Below are 24,495 nucleotides of genomic sequence, written 5' to 3'. Positions count from 1 at the left end.
GCCTTTACACAGTGGTTTTCAAGTGGAACTATCTATTAGGTACTTGAAAATGCAGGTCTAACACTCAAAAGAGGGACAAGAGGTACATAAGTGGCTTCAAAAGTTGTTCACATAGCTCCCATAGGAGGAATGAGGCTACAACTCAAAGAAAAACAAGGAAAATCATCATTTGGAATTGGCAAAGAGAAATCATAGAAATAGTCAAAGTAGATTTCATAAAGTATGATCCAAAAAACAAAACGAGAAGGAAAGTAGAGGGTCATGAAAGCCATAGATAGTTTCACAAAGGGACAAACAGTACCAAGCATCAAGCTCTGCAAAGGTTAGCTAGGAGAAGAAATTTGTGGCAGTGGTGGCTAGATTCAGTCATTAGAATGGAGAATACATATAGGCATCTCTTTGACTGCTAAAACTCATTTAAGGAAGAGAGTAGGATTTACTCTGATAATGTGTGATGCATCACACAGCAGAGATGGGTTAGTAAGCATGGGTTAAAACTATAACAAAACACCATTGAATCATAGTCAAACAAACTATAGTTTCTAGTTGGAATTTTAATACTATTAAATTATTTAATTTCCTGGTAAATCATTGCTGTCCTCTGGGAATTAAATTTATTCAATTAGGTATTATGTAAGATCTCTTACAGCACCAAAAAATATCAGAGTTCCTCTGAAAATGATATAACTGCTTGTGAAAATATTGGCTAAAATGGGTTAAATGAAAATTTTATTAAATAAAATATTTTTCCAAATTATCCTGATTGTAAATAACCTTTCAATATTAAACACATTGAATAAAACTGATTTTATGTTAAAAATCCTGTAAATATTAAACTGCTTTGTGAAATTTTACAATGACTTTTGCTTTGGATTTTAGTTTTTTTTTTCTTTTTTTGCAATCACTTATGACTGACCACACCTTAAAATGATTTCAACTGGGAAAAGCCTTATTGACGCTTATGTAAACACATGGTTAAGTCAAGAGAAACATACATAAAAACACATTATTTTATCTTAAAGGAGGATACTAATTTTTATGTCTATAGTAAAGAAAAAAACAACTTAAAACTAGATAATCTTTTTTATCACTCTATATGATTTTGATAGATTATTTGATAGGCGTAAGAAACAGTGAAATAAATGTTGCATTTATGCTTTATAAAGCTGTAAAAAAACAAAAGCTTTTCAATATAGTAAACAATTGTTATACTTCCTTAAGAATGTCATTTACTGGGCCGGGCGCGGTGGCTCAAGCCTGTAATCCCAGCACTTTGGGAGGCCGAGGCGGGTGGATCACGAGGTCAAGAGATCGAGACCATCCTGGTCAACACGGTGAAACCCCGTCTCTACTAAAAATACAAAACATTAGCTGGGCATGGTGGTGCATGCCTGTAATCCCAGCTACTCAGGAGGCTGAGGCAGGAGAATTGCCTGAACCCAGGAGGCGGAGGTTGCGGTGAGCCGAGATCGCGCCATTGCACTCCAGCCTGGGTAACAAGAGCGAAACTCCGTCTCAAAAAAAAAAAAAAAAAAAAAAAAAAGAATGTCATTTACTGTTTGAAGAATTTCACTTACATAACTACCATTGAGCAACTTGTATACTCTAGGTTAAAAATTAGTAATTTCCCAATGAGACTGTGAGAAGTTAGTAAAATATAACTTACTGTTTTTTCTTTCCCAGGTTCCACCTGATCAGGCTTTGCTGAGCATGGTGGCTGTGGCTGTTCTTTTATTGTTTTGATTGTCTTATCATCTTCTTTAGGTAAACTCTGAGGTGTGCCAGAGGGTAAATCTTCCATCTTGGTCTGTCGTTGTTTCTCTTCTTGCACTGTCTTTGGAGCCTCTCCACCTTCCAGCTTTTCTTCAGCAATTTGTACTTGAGATTTAAGTAAGTCATGTTTTTGTTCTTCTGGGGCTGAAGTTTTTGTCTCTGGGGGTAGCTTTTTGTCTTCAGGGGTTGGTTTTTCTTCTAAGAGTGGCTTTTTTTCTTCAGGACATATCTTTTCTTCTTTAGGGATTAGTTTTTTTTCTTCAGGGAGTGGCTTTTTTTCTTGAAGAGCTGAAGCTCTGTCTTTCTCTAGCTTACTCTCTTCTTGTTTTTGATCTGTGGTTACCATAGGGGGAACGTTTTCCATTGATATTGTTTCCTTTACTTTTTCTAGAATGACTTTTTCAGCTTCTGTTTTTACTTCTTGTTCCTCCTTTTTCGCTGATTTTACTTGGGGAGGCTCTGCTGTTTTCTGAGGTGGTAGTTCTGTAGAAATAGGCATGGGAGATGCTTTGGGTCCTGATGGTGCAGGTGGCATTTTGCCCATGTCTCCAAGCTGTCCTGATATTGCTCTCTGGGTTTGGCAATTTAAACAAAGCCATTCTTGAATCTGCAAAAATAAATAAATAAATAAATAAATAATAATAATAAAATAAAAACAATAAACAGATTAAATGTATCTTAATGTATCTTTTCCTGTGATTTTACCAAAGTAAAAATTTGGTAAATCCTAGCTGCTGTTTTTGTATATGGAGAAGGTGGGTCACTGTTTTCCAAATCAATGACACAGTAATTTTTTTAAAATTACAAAAAAGCTATTTGAAATCTAAAACTGTATAGAATTTCTAGAGACTAGCAATTCACTATCTTCATTAAATGAGGGAAAAAAAATGAAAAATATTGCATTAAATGTGAACCCAGAGAAATGTTCATTTTCAAGAAGACAAAAAATTTGCATTTGTTCCAAATAAAATTATTTTAAAGCCTGATTCCTTCAAAGTTAGTATTTGCATCCAAAATTTATTCAAAGACTATTACATTTCATAATGATTATCTTTGTAATAACCGATTAATCAAAAGTTCTTTTAGGATCTAGCCTATCATCTCCTATCTCTTGGCTTGGGCCAAATATAGTTCTACCTTTCAGAGTAGAGCTTTACAGGTACAGATAGTTCTCAAGAATCACTTGTGCATATTTCTCTACCTGCTACCAGATTATGAACATAATTTCATTCTTAATACTAATCACATTTCCTCATGCAGTTGAACAAGAAGTACTCCAAGGCTCAATTGTTCGTTATCTTTTTCCCTGAGTATTCTGATTTGCTGACTAAAGCATTTTCTGATATCTCTGCTCTTCAGTGTCTAAACTGTGCCCACCTGCCCTGAATCAACTGATAGGGTCCTTTGACATACAAATTCCTAGGAGTTACACCAAAACAATTTTAGCAGAATCCTGGGGGAAGAAAAAGGAGGACCTGCCTTTTTGATAAACTGGTTAAGAATTTTTGCAAACTAAAGACTAAAAACTACTCTCTGACAAGAATACATGACAAATAATCACACAGGAGACAGATTATGTTAGAATAATACTATTAAAGATTCCCTTCTGAATGATGTGTGTTGTTTTTTTCTTACATTATATCTATTCTAATATTTAAAAAGTAAACACTGTGTGTCATTCTAATTGTTACAATTTAATGTGTACCCATTCTGTAAGGCATAGGGTTAGAGTGTCATAAAAATAATATTGCTTTCATGTGTTGCATTGTACTCTGAGAAGTTCAATTTCAAATCACTTTTCATGCTGGCTCACTCTTTCCAGTTACTTATCTTAAATTGTTTAGAGACAAAACTCACTTATTGCTCTAGAATACTATCAGAGATCTAAGTTTCATTTCTTACTTCAGATTCCAATTACTTCAGAAACATTAACAATATTGCCTAATAACTAAGATTATTTTGCAATCTGTAAGCCATTATAATTCTTATTTGCAGATCTAAAAGAGTAAAGACAAAAGTCAATTCTGTATCTGTGGTAAAATGCTGCCAATAAAATATTAGGATATATATGGACTCACTTGCTTTTTGTGTATATAATCACTTGATATCAATTCTCTTGTTAATTTCATGTCTAAGGAGCTCTGAAGTGAATTGTGTGCTTTCTTTAATTAATGTCTTTTTATAAAAGTCATAGGAAAGAAAGATTTGATTCATTATGTTAAGTACTAAAAGTTCTAGCTGTTGTGTTGAACCGTCCCTGAAGGAAGAACTTCCATAATACCTACAAAAAATCAATCTTAATCTATAATGTGGTTTTAAAAACAATTACTTGGTTGAGCCACATCTTCAGATATTTTCATTCAGAGCCTGACTTTTTAAAAAACAAAAACAGGTACGAATGGCTGCATTACTGTGCTGTTTTGCCACATGGATTCTAAAAACCAAATACAGGTATATATTAAGCATCCTCATAAGCCATGTTCTACTGTAAATAAGTTAGGATATTTTAATATACCAGAAATACAGGTTTCATTTCATTGGAAATTTTTGTCATTTAAAAAAGTGTGACTATTTTATTGGAGTTTTGGGGACAAAGACAAATTATTCTTACAAAATTGCCATCTCTTGCTACTTTACAGCATATGATGACACAATAGTACATGGCTTTTGGCACAAGAAAAAATGTGTTGAGAAAATAAAACATAGTGATAATTTCAAGGTTATAGTCATTATTTTCCTACCATTCTAAATTTAGGTGTGAGAATAAAAGGTATCATCTATGTAATTTGCTTTGTCACATAAAATATTTCATTGTCCCAATTTAAAGTAATGTTTGGTAAACCTATAAAGTGGTAATAACTACTAAAGTACTAAGGTTTGTATTGGAAACAGAAGGCAATAGTGTAAACCTGAGAGATTAAAGATCTTATCCTGAGAGCCTCATTGGCTATTTCAGATTAATGTTTTGCTTAAATTGCCATCCATGTTCAGTTAAACCTATCATTTTAAATAATTGCTATTTCGCAATTAATTTTAACATGATGTTGCTATACTAAGTCTCTTGAATGCATGGCTAATTTTCATTGTAAATAAAAGAAGGCAGCCAGCCTAATTCTTTGGACCTTACACTTTGACTAATTGTCCCTAAAATTAAATTGGAAACTAATATTTCTATTACATCAAATAATGACAACACAATTCATTCATATATCTATTCCATATATATCTATTCTGTTTATATCTATTGGTTAAGAAGTGTATATGCAAAGGTTATTTCATCAAGGAACTTACATTCAAGTAGAAGAAATGAAGCATGGGTGAAAATAAGTAAAATATGCAGTAAAACAACTAAAGAGGCAAAAATATTGTGTTGCAATGCAGAAGAGGGAGATACCACTTCTAGTTAGATATTTTCCAAGAAGGTTTGGCTTTAAAATAGATAGGTCAATAAATTGTGAATGTGAAATAAATCAATTTTCCCAAAAATATGTCTTGTCACTATTTGACATAATTGAAATATGAAATGCAAAAATCTATTCATATTTGATAGCAATCAGTCAAAATGTAAATACAACATCAGGCTAAGGCCTTATTATTTTATTCATGTTGAAATTCAATCATTAAGTTAAGAGATGAGGCACAGCAAAAATCATATAACACATACCTGCAAAAAGCCAATGATTAAAAACACTAGATTTGACCCAATCTAGATAAAAATTAAATAATAAACTTATTGTTCAGCTGTAAGAAGGTAATGGAAGATAAGGTTGAAGACGCAAGTTGAGATTCTCTCTTAGGTGGCACTTATTGCCAAATAAATGGCACTTAATTGCCACAAGTAGGCATTTTGTGGAATAAATTGGAATCCGGTGAAGGTTTCTGAAAGGAGTAAAATCTGCTTTGTTATGATCAGTCTGGTAAAATGTGGTTACCTGCCTATGTTGGTAAACACTAAATCTAGAGGCAGAAAGAAACCATTAGAGAAAATGGAAAGGATGGAATGAATATAACATGATTTTCTGATGAATTTAGTTTGAAACATAAGCAATTTGATAAAATATAAGCCACAAAAGAATACATTTTTCAACAATTAGAAATGATGAACTAGTTCTCATGTGTCTCTTCTCTTTTCTGTAACCCTAGAACCAAAGGTAAAATGTTGACAAATTCAGCAATCCGAGGAAGTTATAACATCAATAAATAGTTGAAAGGGAACAAAGTTCTAAAGTAACACCAAAAATTTTATATTTATTTAAATATATGAATTCAAATTTTGTTTACTAAGTGGGGAGCATAGGCATATCACTGGAGGAAAAGGCAGAGGCTAGGTAAAATACAAAGTAGAAATGAGGCAGGAAAGACTGATCAGGATTTTCATAGCAAGTAAAAAAGAATAGCAGTAAATTTCCAAGAAAGTTTATTTTGGACAATATGAGTCATCATCATTATCATATCATCATTAATTATAAACTGACCAGAAAAATTTACTTCTACCAAAATTTTTGAAATACTCTATAACTACCTACGTAAGATATAACTATCTATAGGTCACAATTTTTTTTCATTCTTTAACAAAAATAATCCAAAGATTTTAATATCACTGTACTCAGGAATTTGATTCAGAAATATTGTATTTATAGGTCCAAATATGTTATCTATATTCTGAGTTCCTAAATAGCCACACCATTACATTTTCATACTGTTTCTAGTCCAGTAGCAACCTGGAAATCAATTAAACAAAATTATTTCACTTATGTAACAACTCAATGAATAATATATCAATGCCATATGACTTTTGCTAGCTGAAAAGATTTAGCCAGACATAGCATTAACTCTTCCTATAACAGTTATAATTGTGATGCACATGATTATTCATATTTTGCCTTAAGTTTAAGTATCAAATGAGTTATAGTTTTAGCTTTGAAATATCTTCTTATAAATATAGTAAGACAACTAGCAATTTTATGTGTACGTCTAATATATATATACACGTAAAACTGCTGGTTGTCTATTATGTCAAATAAGAGACATATCTATAAAATAAAATTGCATTATATATTTATATGTGTATAGATATATTTTTACACAAATATATATATATATATATATAATTTCATTTTAGGGTATTGCTTGCAAGATTTCTCCAGTACAATTTTCTTCCTTACTAAAAAACACACAATTACTTTTGCCCCAACCATGTGTGTGTGTGTGTGTGTGAGTGTGTGTGTATGTGCACTGAGAACATCTCTATTATATTACTGAGTTTACTATATAGAAAAATAAAAAATTTAGATGCTTAAGGATGCTTTTTAGACAACATACTAATCATCCTTATGGATGATCTAAGATTGTTGCCATTTGTTTTCCTGTGATTTTTAAATATATTTTGAATATGCTATTATGAATATGCTCTAATGGTATAAGACAAGAAAAGTTTATGATTCATCTATATTATTATTAAATATAAACAAACTCAAAGGCCTCAAAACTATGAAACAATCACTATTTATTCAGTACTTTACCCTTAATAATCAGGATATCAAAATTCACCTTCAAGTAGGAAAAGTTCTGACAAGTAGCATATATAAAATAACACCACACTGATCAGAAAATACTCAAATTTATTCAATTGTCAGCTAGTACATATTAATAAAACACATTTATTTTAAAATCAATTCAACAGTTTGTTCAAAACAAAACAATGCTCAAAAAATCCATTAATCTTAAGAAGGAAAGTAGGAAATGAAGGCAATAAAAACCCAGAGAAGGGATGCTACTGTGCTACTCAGCATTTTTCCATCATAAAGCGATTTGCTTTATATAACATTTCAGCTGTAACTATAGCAACAATACCATTAAGGAAAATCTCAGAACTTCAGGGCTGCCTATTTATTTTTCTAAGGATCTTTTCTGAAGCATAGTAATAAGACCTGCAGCAGATTTAAAGTTTGCTTTTAAACTTAAAATGGCAAGGAAATGATGGTAACAAAACCTACATGAGCATTGATAATTGTACTGGAGAAATCTTGTAAACAGTACCTTAAAATTTAATTTCATTAAAGATCGGGTGAGCTAATTAGGAAGCTTATATTGTTTCTATCCATTGAAATATTTAGTCAAAGAGTAGGTAGGTCACTTTTCAAAAATCTGTAAAGGAATCCAAGCAGTCAAGGAGACTGGTACTATAACATCAAGTTCCCTGCCCACTATGAAGCTTTTGACTCAGCAAAAATTTTACACATTTTTGTTTATTTATTTTCTTATCATTCAGAATATCGCTTAATCAGAGAAATAATTACACTAATAAACTGCTTAGAATTCACTCTTATACTCATGGACAAATATACCAATTGAGGAGCAATGTTACCTGTAACTTGTCATTTTTATAAATGTTATTTATAATCTCGGCAATATGGTGTTCTATTCAACTCAGATCCATGATTCTTATAATTCAATGTGACATTCTGATAATTGGGTTTTTTAGTCATAAATTCATTCCCTTTATGTCATCTACAAAAGGGAGAAGGATTGAATTCACAACTGATACATTCTTTTTCCAGACTACACAATCAATTGTTCAGATTACAAAATCAGACATTAGAAATCTATGATCATTCCTGAGACTGCATTTGTAAGTGTACATAATGATGTATTTGTTATCATTCTATGCTTACTCTGTCCCTTGCAAAAATAAATGAAATACGTGTCAAGTCCTTTTATCATTACCTTCTTTTACCTAGAATGTGTAGCTTCAGTCATATTTTGTTTCTTTTACAACCACTGACACCAGAATAATTCATGTTCAAAATACGCAATTGAATGATTAAGGTTCTTCCTCATATTTAGACATAAGATTATATCAAATTGTATTAGAACATAAATATGTATATGAATACAGTTTTGAAAAATAAGAAGTCAACATAAATATTAACTTCCAGGGGAATTACTCAATGTGAAGAATATAAATTAATAATACAATCTAATAGGATACAGGATACTGTTAGAAACTTGTAGTGGAGTTACCACTCCTCGGTCTAAGTTGATTAGTGGTCATGTACCTTCCCATCCCATATCTACATGTTTATTTCTGCAGAACCTCATGCTCCCATATACCAAATGAAGTCTCTTTGTTTTCCTCACTAGAAACTTGCATTCAGCAGAAGGCAGATTAAAAATAAAAAACTTGCAATGTAGGTTTCTGTGTAATGTAAAATACATTAACAGATATTTTCATAAATACCAACATGCCAGCTAAAATTATGTATATTACAACCAGATATTAAAACTACATTTAGAATATGATTTCATACTCTTGATTGATACTTTTTTTGTGTCACTTTTGACTAAACCAGAATCATGTTTCTGGTTGCTTTCTCATCATAATTTATATATATTTTTTTCCTCAAACTAACAATTTCTGAATTTTTGATGTTTTAAATACTATTACATAAATAACATATAAATGAAAATGTATTAATTTAAATATCTGTGAATTATTACATTAATACAATTTTGACAGATCTGAAGAAAATCATATGCTTAGTTTTCTTTTAAAAAGATATATATGGCTGGGTGCAGTGGCTCATATCTGTAATCCCAGTACTTTGGGAGACAGAAGTGGGTAGACCACCTGATGTCAGAAATTCAAGACAAGCCTGGCCAATACAGTGGAAACCTATTTCTACTAAAAGTACAAAATTATTCGGGTGTGGTGATGGGCACACCCGAATCTCAGCTACTTCGGAGGTCGAGGCAGGAGAATCACTTGAACCCAGGAGGTGGAGATCACAATGAGATCATGCCACTACACTCCAGCCTGGGTGACAGAGCGAGACACCATCTCAAAAAAAAAAAGATAATTATATCTTATAAATACATATGTTACACATACACATAAAGATATATATGTCTTATAAATATATATTATATATATATATACACATATATATATTATATATATACACACATATATATATATACACACATATATATATACACATATATATATATTATATATACACACACACACACACACATATATATATATATATGTGTGTATATATACATATATATATATATATATATATATATATGGTCCTAGTCGTCTCAGGCTGCTATGACAAAATCATTAACTGGGTAGCTTATAAACAACAGAAATTTATTTCTCATAGTTTCAGAGGTTAGGAAGTCCAAGATCAAGGTGTTGACTTGGTGTCTGCTGAGGGCCTACTTCTGGTTCACAGATGTTGTGTTCTGGCTGTGTCCTCAAATAGTGGAAAAGTTGAGTGAACTTCCTCAGGCCTCTTGTATAAAGGCGTTAATCATATTCATGAGGACTCTACCCTCATGACCTAATCACCTCCCAAAAAGTTCCACCCCCTAAGACTTCACCATGGGGATTAGGATTTCATTATATGATTTTGGGGGGACACAGACATTCAAACCATTATGTATATTTATGGATCTATCTATATCTAGTTATATATAATGTTCTGAATGTATCTGAATTTTCTGAATACACACACACACGTTTATACATCTTTATTTCTATAGATAATTAAATAATATTCATTTCCCCTGTAATGTTTTCCTGTCTGTCAATCTGTCTTTCTATCTAGATAGAGGCCAGTAGGAAGAGAAAGGGTGAGCTCATTAAAATTCTTCAACCAAGTAGTCTACCTGGTTTGAGTTTAATCAGATTCACTAGATTAATCACCTACCAGTGCATATAAAGGACAATTCCAAGGGCACAGTTGATTTCTCACTGGTAACCAATGATGCACTAAATTTTTGGGAAATCATACAAATTACTGCATTGATTTTAGCTAACTGTACTAAAGCAAAAATATAAGACTTAGAAGAAAGGCTTATCTCTGGGTTCCTGGCATTTTTTTGCCATTAATTTTTCTAATGTACTAAGTTTGAGGTTGATAGCTATTTATGTATGATAAGTGTGGTATAAAAATAATCAACAGCTTTAAAAATAATCATTTATGTTGTATGTGTGTCAAGTTAATTTTAAAAATGTAATCATTTCTCATTCCTCTGCTTTTATAGAGGCATATCTTTATTATAAGATCTGTATATTGATTTTGCATGTGTAAATAATTACATCAAAGCAAAAAAGAATTCTAAGTTAGTCACTAGTCAGCACTACAAGCAATGAATAATTGAATTTTAAAATAAATTTATTTAAAAGATCTAATGTACTTCATCATTAGGAAATATCATATTTGTTAAGATTACAAATCAATATGCATTTGGAAGACAGATCAGTTAGAACATACTGCAGCCAAATGAAATTTGTAAAACACATTACAAGATACAAATCAATTCCCCCACTTATAAATTTAAGCATCATTGTGGATATATTTAAAGACAGAATAATTTCACAGAATAGGGAGTCTGAAATGCATAGTAGGGTGGGTTGCACCAGACTGTCTGGATAATGCAGAATGGATCTAGGTTGCAGGAGAGATTGGTGAGGTGTTAAGCCCTCCTGTGATGTGGTAGAACACATGCAATACTGAAGTTCTTCTTGCAGGGAAGAATCAGTATGTTGATTTTGCAAGATGTAAACTTGTCTAGGTTAAACAATGTTTCCCAGAATCATCTTCCCTGAATGTTTCCCATTATAGTGTATAATATTGTTTGGCTCTGTGTCCCCACCCAAATCTCATTTCAAAATGTAATTCCCAAGTGTGGAGGGAGGGACTTGGTGGGAAGTGATTGGATCATGGGGGCAGCCCATGCTGTTCTTGTGCTAGTGAGGAAGTTCTCATGAGATCTGATGGTTTAAAGGTCGCAGTTTCCCCTACACTTTCTCTCTCCTGCCACCTTTGGAAGAAGGTACTTAATTCTCCTTTGCCTTTTGTATGATTTTAAGTTTCTGGAGGCCTTCCCAGCCAGGCAGAGCTATGAGTCAATTAAACGTCTTTTCTTTATAAATTACATAGCCTCAGACAGTTCTTTATAGCAGTGTGAAACTGCCTAATGCAGTGTATCACAGGAAATATTTTGTATAAGATTTGGCAGGTAGTAGAAGCAAAGTAGTAGCCATATTTGGTTTTGTATACACAGAATATCTGAGCAGGGTCACTAGTGCTGTTATAAGTTGCCCATGTTGTCACTTATTGTTTGGCTTGGGATAGGAAACAGGAATGCAGCTGATCTATTTTCCTCTAGATTCTCCTTCAGCTTGTCCACAGGTATTTGGCTTGGAGGCAGTGAGAAGGGACAGGCATTCTGACCTGTCCTCATGGGTTCCAGCTTGTCCTTCCTCTCCCCTACTTTAATTCTTCTTCCTTTCCTCTGCCTGGCCTTCAGACTTAACCTCCAGCAGTCCTTCAGCAATCACTTAACCAGCTTTCACACCTGTGTATGAACAAACTCCTAGAGCAAATCTCTTATTACATATATTTTAAACTTCCTAGTCATTCGGCTTTTCTGATTAATATCTAAGTGCTACAGTCAGGCTGAGTCAACTTGTTATTCAAGGGATAATTTTTTACACTTTTATTCATGATTGTTGGTGTGTGTGCAAAGTAATTCTAACCAACTATTTTGGATATTAAGTTGCATGGCAAAGAAAGTGAATTTTACTGGAATTCAAGAAAGTGAATTTTACTTTTCCAGTCACTGAGCCATGCATAAACAGTAACTTCAAAGGTTTAGTTTTTAAAAAAAAAAATATGGTGAGCTATTTCAGTCATCAGCATAATTCGTGATATGTGAGGTGACTGGTATATTAATTAGCCTGACGATCATTTCACAATGTTTACATCTATTGAAACATCATATTGTACCAAATAAACATATACAATTATAGTTGTTGTTTATTTTTTCTTTCTCAAACATTTTTATCATTTTTGCAGAGACAGGGTTTCACTATGTTGCTTGGTCTCGAACTCCTGGGCTCAAGCCATCTTCCTGCCTTGGCCTCCGAAAGTTCTGGGATTGTGGGTTTGAGCCACCACACTTAGTCTAAAATTATTATTTGTAAATTAAATATAAAATAAGAATTCAAAAAAAAAATTTAAAGGAGATAAATGTCCACTCACCCATTATCCACGTAACAAACAGAACATTGCCAATATTATCTAACTGGTCTGTGACACCCAGGTGCTGTTTTCAATAACATCTTATCATAAGCCCTCCAAGAATAACCACTATTTTAATTTTTGTTTTGTTAGATCTTTGTTCCCTGCTATGGTTTTAATAGTACATATTAAATATTTTATACATTATTTACTTTTGTATATTTTTGAACAACATATAAATAGTTCTGTGCTTTTTTTTCCTTTTTGTGTTTTTTCACTAGACATTGCCTGGGTACAAAATTCATCTATCAAACAAGTGTGGGGCACAAAGAATAACTTTGCAATGAATATCCATGAGCCACTGATCCTATTAAAGAAACGAAATATGATCATTACATTTGAAGCTTCTTTCAAATTCATTCCTTTATATTCTTCTTTGAGTTAACTACTGTCCTAAGTATTATGTCTATCAGTATGACATTTTGGGGTTTATTTTTACCCTATGTGTTTGGAGACCTCACTATTTTGGTTCCATACAATATTAGAGTCAGAATCACAGAGCATCATTTTTCATATATATCTTTTAAAATCAAAGTATTTCCTAAAATTAAACTTATAATGTCATTTGCAAATGTTATCTAATGATAGATAAACATAAATATATAAGACCATAGTTAAATGTAGGTACGATGAGAAATGAGAGTTCATGACTCATCTAAGTCATTTTTTTAATATTAGAGAAACCCTCACCCCCCCAAAAAAACTCTCTGTGAAACTCAGGTTACGAGCCACCAATGTATACTCTCTTCACCAGGTAAGTTTTAAATTAAAAAATATACACCAAAGACCCTACAATCTGGGCAATTACAGATCACTCACTTAATATGAGGCTGATTGTTAAAAAGAGAATATGAATGTTAAATATTCAAACAGGAAGACAGAATTTTTAAAAATTTGGGTAGTTCATTTTTAAAAAGGCTCCTCTTTTGTTTGACATCCAATGGCTAGTATTAAGAAATCTTTGTGAGACTTTGAAGTTGTTTAAATCCATTCGTAAGATAATTATTACATAATTTCTATGATTCTCCTATTGTTCTAAGTGCTATATATATATATAATTGTCACTCTTAGAACAATCAAAGTAATTATATAGGAATTAGCAAAAATACAATGAATATACATATTCATTTATGTTATATGCCATGAATATATAACATATACGTATATATTCATGTATACATTCTCATTTAGTCAAACAATGCAATTAAGGTAAGAATGATCAAATCAGAATCAGGGATAGGCAACTAATTGGCCAAAGTCACCAGGGAAACCTTAATGGAGTGAAATTTGTTATGAGCCATGGCAGACAAGCTGGATTTGGAAAACAAAGAAAAATAAACCAAAGATCCAGGAATAAGACACACACACACACACACACACACACACACACACACACACACACACACAAAATGAGTATCTTTCTTGGTCTAAGATAATAGAAACAAGTAAAAATCTAGGTGGAGAATGAAAACAATATATAATTCATATACAGAAGATAAAGATCAGTTATAGAATTTAGGCTGAAATTGGCAGGGATAGAAAAAAGTCCAATTTTAAATCAATATTTAAGAAGGACTTAGCTCCTCAATTAAGGCATGATTGTTCGTATATGTTTTAAAGCTAGTCATTTATTGAAGTTATTCCTTTTCCTGTAACTGTTTATAGACTTTAGAATTGCAAGTCTCACATATTGAGCCTGAAATTGATTTGCGTTTCTTCAAAAACATATAAATAAATAAATAACTTAGAAGTACCGCCCATTCATGGTAAAATCTGAAAAATCTGAAACTATCATAGAAAATTATATTCAATTTTCTGATGCAATTAAATATTTTTGAGAACATGATTTTTATTGATAATACAATAACCAATCGTATGGATTCTTTAACGATTCTTCAATTAGAATATTGTAAATACAGCTGTACAAACATACATCAAAATGTGAATTCAGAGAAGCAGTAAAGTAGTTTAATTATACAGATAAAATATTTATTATTTATTTGCTTTGCTATCTGGTACCTAATAGTATGCCAATAGTGTGTACTGTATATTCTGAACATTCAGAATCCAATCTTTTGCTCAGTGTATTTGCAGGCATTATGTTTCTCTCAGCAAATAGGTAGATGCAGCCATGTAAAGCTGAGGACTCGTTAGCCACTGAAGGAATCTGAGAAAGTACAGACATTTCTTTCTTTTTTTTCCTAATTATTATTTATTTTTATTTTTATTTTTTTCAAAATTTTTTTATTGCATTTTAGGTTTTGGGGTACATGTGAAGAACATGCAAGATTGTTGCATAGGTACACACATGGCAGTGTGATGTGCTGCCTTCCTCCCCATCACCTATATCTGGCATTTCTCCCCATGCTATCTCTCCCTAACTCCCCATCCCCTGCTGTCCCTCCCCTATTTGCCCCCTACAGACCCCAGTGTGTGATGCTCCCCTCCCTGTGTCCATGTGTTCTCATTGTTCAACACCCACCTATGAGTGAAAACATGCAGTGTTTGATTTTCTGTTCTTGTGTCAGTTTGCTGAGAATGATGGTTTGCAGGTTCATCCATGTCCCTACAAAGGACACGAACTCATCGTTTTGATGGCTGCATAACATTCCATGGTGTATATGTGCCACATTTTCCCTGTCCAGTCTATCATCGATGGGCATTTGGGTTGGTTCCAGGTTTTTGCTATTGTAAACAGTACTGCAATGAACATTCATGTGCATGTGTCCTTATAGTAGAACGATTTATAATCCTTTGGATATATACTCAGTAATGGGATTGCTGGGTCAAATGTATAGATATTTCAAGTAGATTTAACTTTCAGGTGTGTTATTTGTCTCTGGTCTTAGCCAGTAAGGATGGAAAGCAGTGATTTGGAACTGAGAAAGGGAGACTGGATCATTTGGAAAGTCACGTCGGCAAAGATAGTGTGTCTTAGGCAACAAATATGTTACCATTAGTAATTCTAGAACAACAGTATAGTTTAATGGATACATAACTGACAGTGAATACTAGTTCATATAAACCCAAATTTGAATAAAGAGCCTAAGTTCAATTAAAAACTGTCCTAATTTCTTTAAATGCTAAAGAACAAGAAATATTTACTGATGGACCCTAACAACCAAGTCCCAGGCCTCACATCCTTACAACTATCATTCACTAGAAAGACCAGTGGGACTAACCCTAGAACACATTCCATTTTGTTTGCCTCAGTCACCTCAAGATACCTGAGACATCCCAATCGACTCTCGTTAACTAGACTCTCACTCCTGCCATGTCCTCTCACCTGCTCAGTGGTTCTTGAAAAGTAAGGATGTGAGGCCTGGAATGAGTCAAGGGAGAAGAGGAGGAGCCAAGAGAGAGAAAGAGGAAAGTCTCGCCAGAAACATGTGGAATGCTTTATTTTCACACCTGCCCATATTGCTGTCAGCACCACTGCAGGAATGGTGTCACAGGGAATAAATAGTGCTCTGAAGCTCCTGGAACATATGAGATAAAATTGCTCCATGGGGGAAGTCAGCTGGAGTCTCACTGCCTGAAATGTTCAGCTGAGTCAAATGAAGATTTTTGAGTTAGAAAGTGGCATGATTGAACCTGTCACCTTGGAAAGAATATGATAAGGAAATGTACCCTTAAAAAAAAATTGACAGTGCTTTCCAAGCCTTTGATTATGCTCAGTGGGCTTGGCTGAAAAATAGAATTATAAAGTAGAATTCCCATTTTTAACACATACCTGTAGCTGGTTTCCATTTAGCATGGAACTTCCTCCCTAGGCTACTAGCATTTGAAGAGGACAAGTTTACCCTGAAGGAATGACAGATGCACTGCAGAGGTTACAAGCTTGTAAGGATGACTATGGTAGCAGCAGCAGAAATGAATTTGCCAAGAAAAATTCATTCACTTTGTGAATTTGCCAACTGACATTGCCAAGAAAAAAGAAACCGCCCTAATTTATAGAGAACATGATGATTTAAAAATAGAGGAGGAATAGGTTCTGGGGGAAGGCTAGAATATGCTGAGCTTCAGGACCCTGTAAATATGCTTATCTTATTGAATCCTTGTACCAATCTTAGGAGTTTCTATAATTATGTTCATTACACAGATGAAGAAACTCAAACATAGAAACTAAAAAGTAATATCCTGCTCAATAGCCAAAGTTAGTAAGCAGATCTCAGAGATGAGTCTATACCCATAGATTCAGATCTTAGAGAATACAGAAGGTACTTAGACCAGAGTTAGTGGTAGAATTTCCCAGAGATGATATGCAAAAGGAGAGAACAGCAGGCAGATCTTGAAGAATAGCTTTATTCAACAAGAAATTAGCAAAGCATATTAAATAGGATCATTCAAAAAGTGTAAGGAAAACCAGTAGCTTTAAATAAACCTGAGTGAAGAAAGATGAGAATTTCAAGAGAGCGATAGGCAATATCACCAAATATAGTAATGAGACTAAGTGACATATATGTCAAAAAGGTTGGCAGACATCTTTCTATAATGGAACTGAGTACTCTACATATTAATATGTCTGTCTTAACTCTTCATTTTGTTGAAGAGTTAAGTTTCTGTAATCTTTGCAATAATTGTTTTTTCTCAGGTAGCCTGCATCATTGACTATAAACAATTGTTTTACTCATAATTTAGGTATTTGCCTGTATCTAAAAAAGTGAGTTATGATGGATATTACATTGCTTCATCTTTATATAATAAGGATAAGCATCTAAATGAAAAGAAGTCCTAGATTTAAACTCATGCTTCATGTTAGAATATTGCCTTGAACATCATTGGATTTTGAAGTAGAAGTTTATTTGCAGGTGTTATTTTTTTCTTATAGAATATTAAATAATCACACTATACAGAGCAGTTATTGTAGAATGAGGCTTAATACTTATTACTATCTTTCTTCTCCAGTTTTTCAAAGGGAAACACTGGTTAAAAGTAAGCAAGCAATGAGAATGTTCTGTATGCTCCGTATATTAATTATATTAATGCATATTTAGAAACTACTGTAGGGATCTTTATTCCTGAAGAAGCTACTGAAATATCACACTGTATAATTCATTCAATTAATTTATTATTCCACATATTTTCACCAGACACTGTATCAGGTTATGTTAATAAAGAGATTAAAAGCATGGTTGCTTATCACAGCAACCCCAAGGCCTAGCAGAGAAAAAGAAAACATAAGTGGTCTCACTATATTTATAATAAAAGTTAGCAGCAAATGCTCTGGAAACTCAAGGAAGATACAACTCATAGAGTGGGGGAGGAGACTCAGGGAAGGCGTTTCAGAAGGAAGTGACAACTGAGCTGATCCATGAAGAATTAGTGTTAACCAGTCAAAGCAGAGCATGCTAAACGGAAGTTTGACAGGGCATTCATTATAACCACAGGAGAATGTGCACAGAAGGGGCGTTGTGACTGAAACATCAGCAGATGTTCAATAAGTAAGGCTTTGCTTTCCCTCATCTCCTAGAATACTCCCTTTATTTTGTGATTCAAGATAAAAAACATACCTTTAGATATTAAAACTTTACTGATTTTTTTTTAAAAAGCAATCACAAATTTTACATTTAGATTTAAACATCAAATATAAATGTATATTGAGTAAGTCTTAAGGTAGACTGGCTATTTGGCACTGAGATGTACACTACTTTTATGGTAAAAGTAATTCCAATATATGAATTAGGACATGCAACATTTTGGTCATATTTTAAATTACCAATATTCTGGTACAATTTATGAAATTCAGAATATTTGTTGTCTGCATTCTTATGGAGTTAGAACCTACAATTAATCTTTATGATCCCATAATGAGGTGCTCGGATATAAAATGTTAAGGAAATAATACAATTTTAAATGTAATTTTATTATATATGAAGTTTTTTATCTACATTTTAATTTTCTCATCTGTGAAACTGGGAAAATTAAATTAATATCTACTCTAATTCACTGATTTATTATGAAAAATAATGAGGTAAAGGTTACTTGGTAAACTGTAAAGCAGTCTATAAATTTAAAGTATTTTAAAATTGTTTTCAATAATATTTTTAAAACATAATCTTAAATGCAGCTATAATTACTCTTTATTCACATTGAGTACAAAAAAATTACCTCATAAATATATAATTTATTAATCATAATATCATTTTATATTCATTTTGTATTAAGTTTTGAGGCAATCAATCCTAAATTCCTTTTATTTTTTTCGGTTTATTCTATATTTATAATTAGCACTCTATCCAGTTTAGAAAAACTATCTTTCTATGACAATTAACAAATGTGTAGAGTTTAAAAAAAATCTCTATGTTTCCTCTGGCTTTATTTAATAAAATATACTTCATATAAGCAATATTATAGCTAGTATTTAGTTTATTATAATACTTATTGTACATTCAATTTGATTTAAGAATTAGAAATTTGGGAAAAGAAATGTTATGTATGTTAACATTTTATTATAATATACAAATGGCCTTAGCATAAATATTACAGATTGAGCTAAAATTATATTTTACGATTAGCCAAAATTGTAAGTTTCTACATTGATTTATATTTACATAAGGATATATTATATAATTATTTAAAACACTAAAGTTTATAAAATATCTCATCATGTTAGCAGGTGGGAATGAAGTCTTGGATACGGCAGAAAAATGAAAGAAGAAAACAGCATTTCTAAGGACATAATCAATGTTTATTTCGAAAGAATCTTTTTTTTCCAAATGTATTTGAGTTGTATGTTCTTTTATATTCTGTGTGAAAGTCAGGATAATCTCAGCAATTTTAAGAACAAGTCAGCAATTCTAAGAACAAGTGAAGATGTTATCATCCTAGACTTAATAGTGTTACCTTAAAACGTGAATCTATTCTGGCAGCTAGTAGAAAAATAAATTAGAAAAACTGACACCTTGAGAAAGAGCTGGATTCAGCTTCATTTGGCATTCTGTTGGGATTTAACTATATTTTTTAAATGTTGCTAGATTCAAATCCTAGCTAGGAGAAAAATAGAAAAAGAAACGTTGCTTTTTAGAATAATTTTCCATCTACAATCACAGTATCTAGCTATGGTTATAACAAATATATACAATTCAGTTATGTGAAGAAATTAATCTCAATGCTTACACTAATCAAGTCATTTCAAAGATTGACTTTTAATATGAGAAATTTTCTTTCTCTTTCCAAGAGTTACTTACTTTTATGGTACCCTTTTCAAATAGTAAGATTCCAAGGAACATATTTGTTTAAATTATTCAATCATTACCTTCATTGACAATTATTGTCTGGAATTACTACGAAACAGACTTTAATTGTGGTATTGTCAAAAAAACTGTTTATTCACCTAAGCTTATTTCAAATGTGGTGTGTGTGTGTGTGTGTGTGTGTGTGCGTGTGTGTGTGTGTGACAGAAGGCAGAAAATTCATTTAAAAAGGAGGAAAAATGCTTTCTCCTTTGCTTGGCTAAAGAAGGGAGTTCCCCGGCCCCTTGTGCATCTTGAGTGAAGCAATGCCCCACCCTGCTTCTGCTTGCCCTCCGTGGGTTGCACCCACTGTCTAACCATTCTACACATGTATCCCAGAACTTAAAGAATTGTATATATATATATATTATACATACATAAATATATAGATGTCTAGATATATATATATAGACATTTCTCTCTATATATTTACTAATTATAAATATATGTATATTTATAATTAGCATAAATATATACACATAAATATATAGATGTCTGTATATAGAGATAGCTACATATTTATGTGTATATATTTTATATATATGCTAATTATAAATGTACATATATTTATAATTAGTAAAACACCAGAGATACTGTAATTGTAACAAACTTGAGGAACACAAGTGAATTATTCACCACATGACAAGGTCCAGAACTATGACCTTAAAATTACCTGTTTTGTTATTTTGTTTATTTGTTTTTCACAGCTTTCTGCCATATCCTTTGCTCACTTAGCTTACATTTAGGCCAGTTTTTCTCTTAATTTGAGTGTAACAATGGTTCCTCTCTCCCTGGGCAAACTTACCTTTGATTAAGGCCTGTGCCTGCTTCTTGCTAATTCTCGAGTTGAGCTAGGAACCTAGTTATTTATAGGAGTATTATTTTACATGATTTTGATCTGAAAATTATCCTTGAGTAGGCAATGTATGTCAAATTAGAAATATTTTTAGAATGCTACATAAAATCAAGAGTGAAACTTAAAATAGTTTTTACTGATAAAGCTGAAAAAATATTACAATTACTATTTCCATTTTATCTCCCAATCATTCCTAAACTGGATTTTTTTCTTATAATAACTGACTGAAACTATTTAGTCAAACTAATGTTGGTATGAAACTAGAAACAGATCCTCAGAGAGAGCACCTACTGACCTGATACATGGCCATGTTTCCGAAAATGTCCTCAATAAAGGATAATGGTATAGTGCCAAAGCTCAATCCATGAAAAGCAATTACAATGGCACAGAGGTAGGGCAGACAAGATAATAGTATACAGGCTCTCTGATGTTCTGTTTTAGTCCCAGAGTACATTTAAGAGGATCAAAAGAATGAATGAACTGAACATCCTTCAAGCAAACTGCCATGGTATTTATTTTGGACAAGCTTTAGAAAAATTTGACCTGAGGCTGATTCAGGATAGTTCTGTGACAGGCACCTGGAGTGCAGTTATTCTATGCAGCCAATTAATTGGGGAGCCATATGTTTTAATATTTAGCCCAACTAGGGTTAGGACTGATATTTTTGATATTATCTTGTGAATGGTGATTAGCTGAACAAGGGCATATGCTGGACAGAAAAGGCCGTGTCTTTTTCTACTTGCTTTCTGTGATGTCTACCATAGATTCATAAAGCATTTGAAGTACATAATCAAAATTGTCAATGCATGTGGCATTAAATTGGCATGAATCTGAAGCTGTACATATTTCTAAGGAGTAAAACTATTATAGGTCAAATAGAAAAAATTAAAAAAAAATCTTTTAAGAATGTGTAAAGATAGAAAGTTGAGACTTTTTATTTATTAAAAGTATCTCATGGTATGTCCACAACAGGTAATTAGAAATCACTCTACATTTCAACCAGGTAATTAAAAATTAGAGATAATACTATTGTCTATTCTCATGCATACTTTTTAAATTTTTGTATATCTAACTAAATCTATTAATTTTAGAAAAAAATATTCATTTTATGTTAACTTTAAAAGATAAAATATATAAATGTTGAATCAAATGTTTTCTTATTTCTCACATGCCTTTTTATATCATGATTACTAACACCTTATAAATTAGGGTGAGGCATTTGATGAAATTTTTCTTACAGTTACTTAGAAAAGTCATGAAAGAGGTTATGATTACATTCAGGAAGGATGAAAGAGAAAAAATATAAGAATTATTCAATAATTATGAAAGGATCATTGGAAACAGAAAATAAGTTACAGGTTGCTTTTGCTTTTAAACCGGTTTTATTAAGTTATGGCCATTAAATGCATCTTTTTGCAGATGGCCTCATTCATACATGATTTGTAACAGCTTTCTTCACAAATAGATTTTTAAAATATGCACCAAAACAAATTAGAAATATGCTCTCTTTTAATTAACAAAATATAATTTTTTATAAGTCCAAATATGCTTGCTCTAAAATAGAAAACCAATTTATACTCCTTAAAACTGAACTATATTTGAGTATGAAGGGCTTCACTGACACACAGAAGAGGGATTCTCTTAAATTTTTTATATTTCAATTACTCATTTAAGATAACTTCATTTTTAAATTTACCTGTTTTTCACTTTATATTATTAGTATTAAGAGCAGATCTAATTCTGGCATTGTTCATTTATACAAATTCACAAGATGCTGAATAAATTCATTCAAATGATTTAAATATAAATGTTTTACAAATAAAACAAAGTATATTTAATTAAAAGTTGAGTGTCTTTATGTTTAAAATGGAGATAGGGTGATGAAGGAATATTCAAAATTTTCAAATTCAAAATGAATAATTCTTTACAAACACATAATTTAGGGAATGATATGGGATATTTTATCAAATTATTACAATATAATTATTGATGACCCAGGGATTTTATTAGATCTAGAAATGAGTCTCATTCCATTAAATGAGCCTGTGATATTTCATAGAGGCAAATGAAAATTTTCAAGGACAGAGCAAGACTTTAATAGTAAAATAATCATTCCTACAATCTCTATTAAACATGTATTTTTCATACCAAAACAGGTAAACATATTTATAAAGGAAAGCATACCCCATTTCTTCAGATTCAATATATTTTATGCCTAAAAGAATCATGATAGATGGTAGAAACATATAATGGATATAATTTGTGGACCTGTTTAAACTATCAATCAATTCCAACAGATGGAAATCTGAGGATATCAACATTTTAGCTGGATTTCACAAACAGCATTATGACAAAGTAGTTAATACTGTGGCATAGAGAAGACATAAAATAAAATCTTCATATTTCTTGATTCTAGTTATTTGATTTTTAGAAAATCAGTCTTCTCAGTTTCTAAAATGGAGATAACATACATAAAGCATGAGCTTGGGGGGCTTAAATGAAGTAATGTATACGTTATGTTTACCAAAACAATTGTCAATAATATGTCAGATACAAATGGGTAATACTGTGTGCATGCAGAAAAAAGTAATGAATAATTTAGGGTTCATCTATTTGATGTCTATTATAAAGTCTACTGTATGCCAAGAATAAGTATGTGAATATAGAATTGCATTTATTGAATAGAACTCTAGTTAATCTGGTAATACTTTGGCATCAGGCAGCAGACTCCTGAAGTGTAATTTTAAATAGTACTAAGTTGTGCAGCCAAACATACAGATAAAATTTGATCTAACGGCTTAATAATACACTAGAATTTCACAGAAAATATCCTAATTCAAAGAATTTTCCGTGAATATGTTTTCCTGTTAGTAAACTTAAATCTATCAGTTCCAAGCAACAATCAGTATCGATATATGCTTAGATATGAAATTAAAAGTAGAAAATATGAACTATCTTATTTTTCCCCATGTTCTTGGTTCTTCCCCATTCACAAACACTGTTGTTCTTAGTTAACACAGAAGAGTTAAAAGGGAAAAAATAAAGGCAAAATCAGTAATATCATATTTGTTAATGGTAGCCAACACTGTGAACAGTGTTTAAAAACATGGAGATAGAATATTATCAAACACGTAAGTTAAACCAATTAGATTATTAGAACTAAACAAAATGGAGGAGGGATCCAAGATGGCTGATCATTAGCAGCTCGGGATTGTAGCTCCCAGTGAAAGTGCAGAGAACGAGGCCGCCACACTTTCAGACAAATTTTTGTTGCTCACGCACCAGAAGATTCCCAGCGGAGGAGGCCCACGGGTCACCAGCATGACTCTTGTGGCCGGCGAGGCGGTTTTGCCACTGCCTTGGTGCGGTGGTTCTTGGTGCAGAGTCAGAAAAGCACCATCAGTCTTAACGCTGCTGTTTTGGCTGGCGCAGTGGGTTGCTCAGATTTTAGCGCCGGGAATCAACAAGTTGGACGTCCACTCAGAAACCCAATTATAAAGATGGTAATTATAAAGACCACAGATGGATAAAT

The 24,495-nt window shown here is 32.2% G+C and overlaps 1 protein-coding gene across 8 annotated transcripts in view; it reads right to left on the bottom strand.

Annotated features, from left to right (window-relative positions):
• PCLO (piccolo presynaptic cytomatrix protein) overlaps positions 1 to 24,495 on the bottom strand; it is a 409,272-nt gene that overhangs the window by 213,321 nt on the left and 171,456 nt on the right. For all 8 annotated transcript variants that reach the window (XR_005199165.1, XR_005199164.1, XM_037736537.1 and 5 more), the window contains exon 4: positions 1,667 to 2,380. Coding sequence is in view for 6 of the 8 variants with exons in the window: in XM_037736537.1 (XP_037592465.1) it covers positions 1,667 to 2,380 (714 nt within the window). In the remaining 2 variants the exon portion in view is untranslated. The remainder of the gene's footprint in view (positions 1 to 1,666; positions 2,381 to 24,495) is intronic.

Source organism: Cebus imitator, unplaced genomic scaffold (genome assembly GCF_001604975.1).
Source record: "Cebus imitator isolate Cc_AM_T3 unplaced genomic scaffold, Cebus_imitator-1.0 Scaffold26, whole genome shotgun sequence".
NCBI classification, from domain to species: Eukaryota; Metazoa; Chordata; class Mammalia; order Primates; family Cebidae; genus Cebus; species Cebus imitator.
The sequence above is the reverse complement of the archived record's forward strand: the minus strand, read 5'-3'. Positions and strand labels throughout refer to the sequence as shown.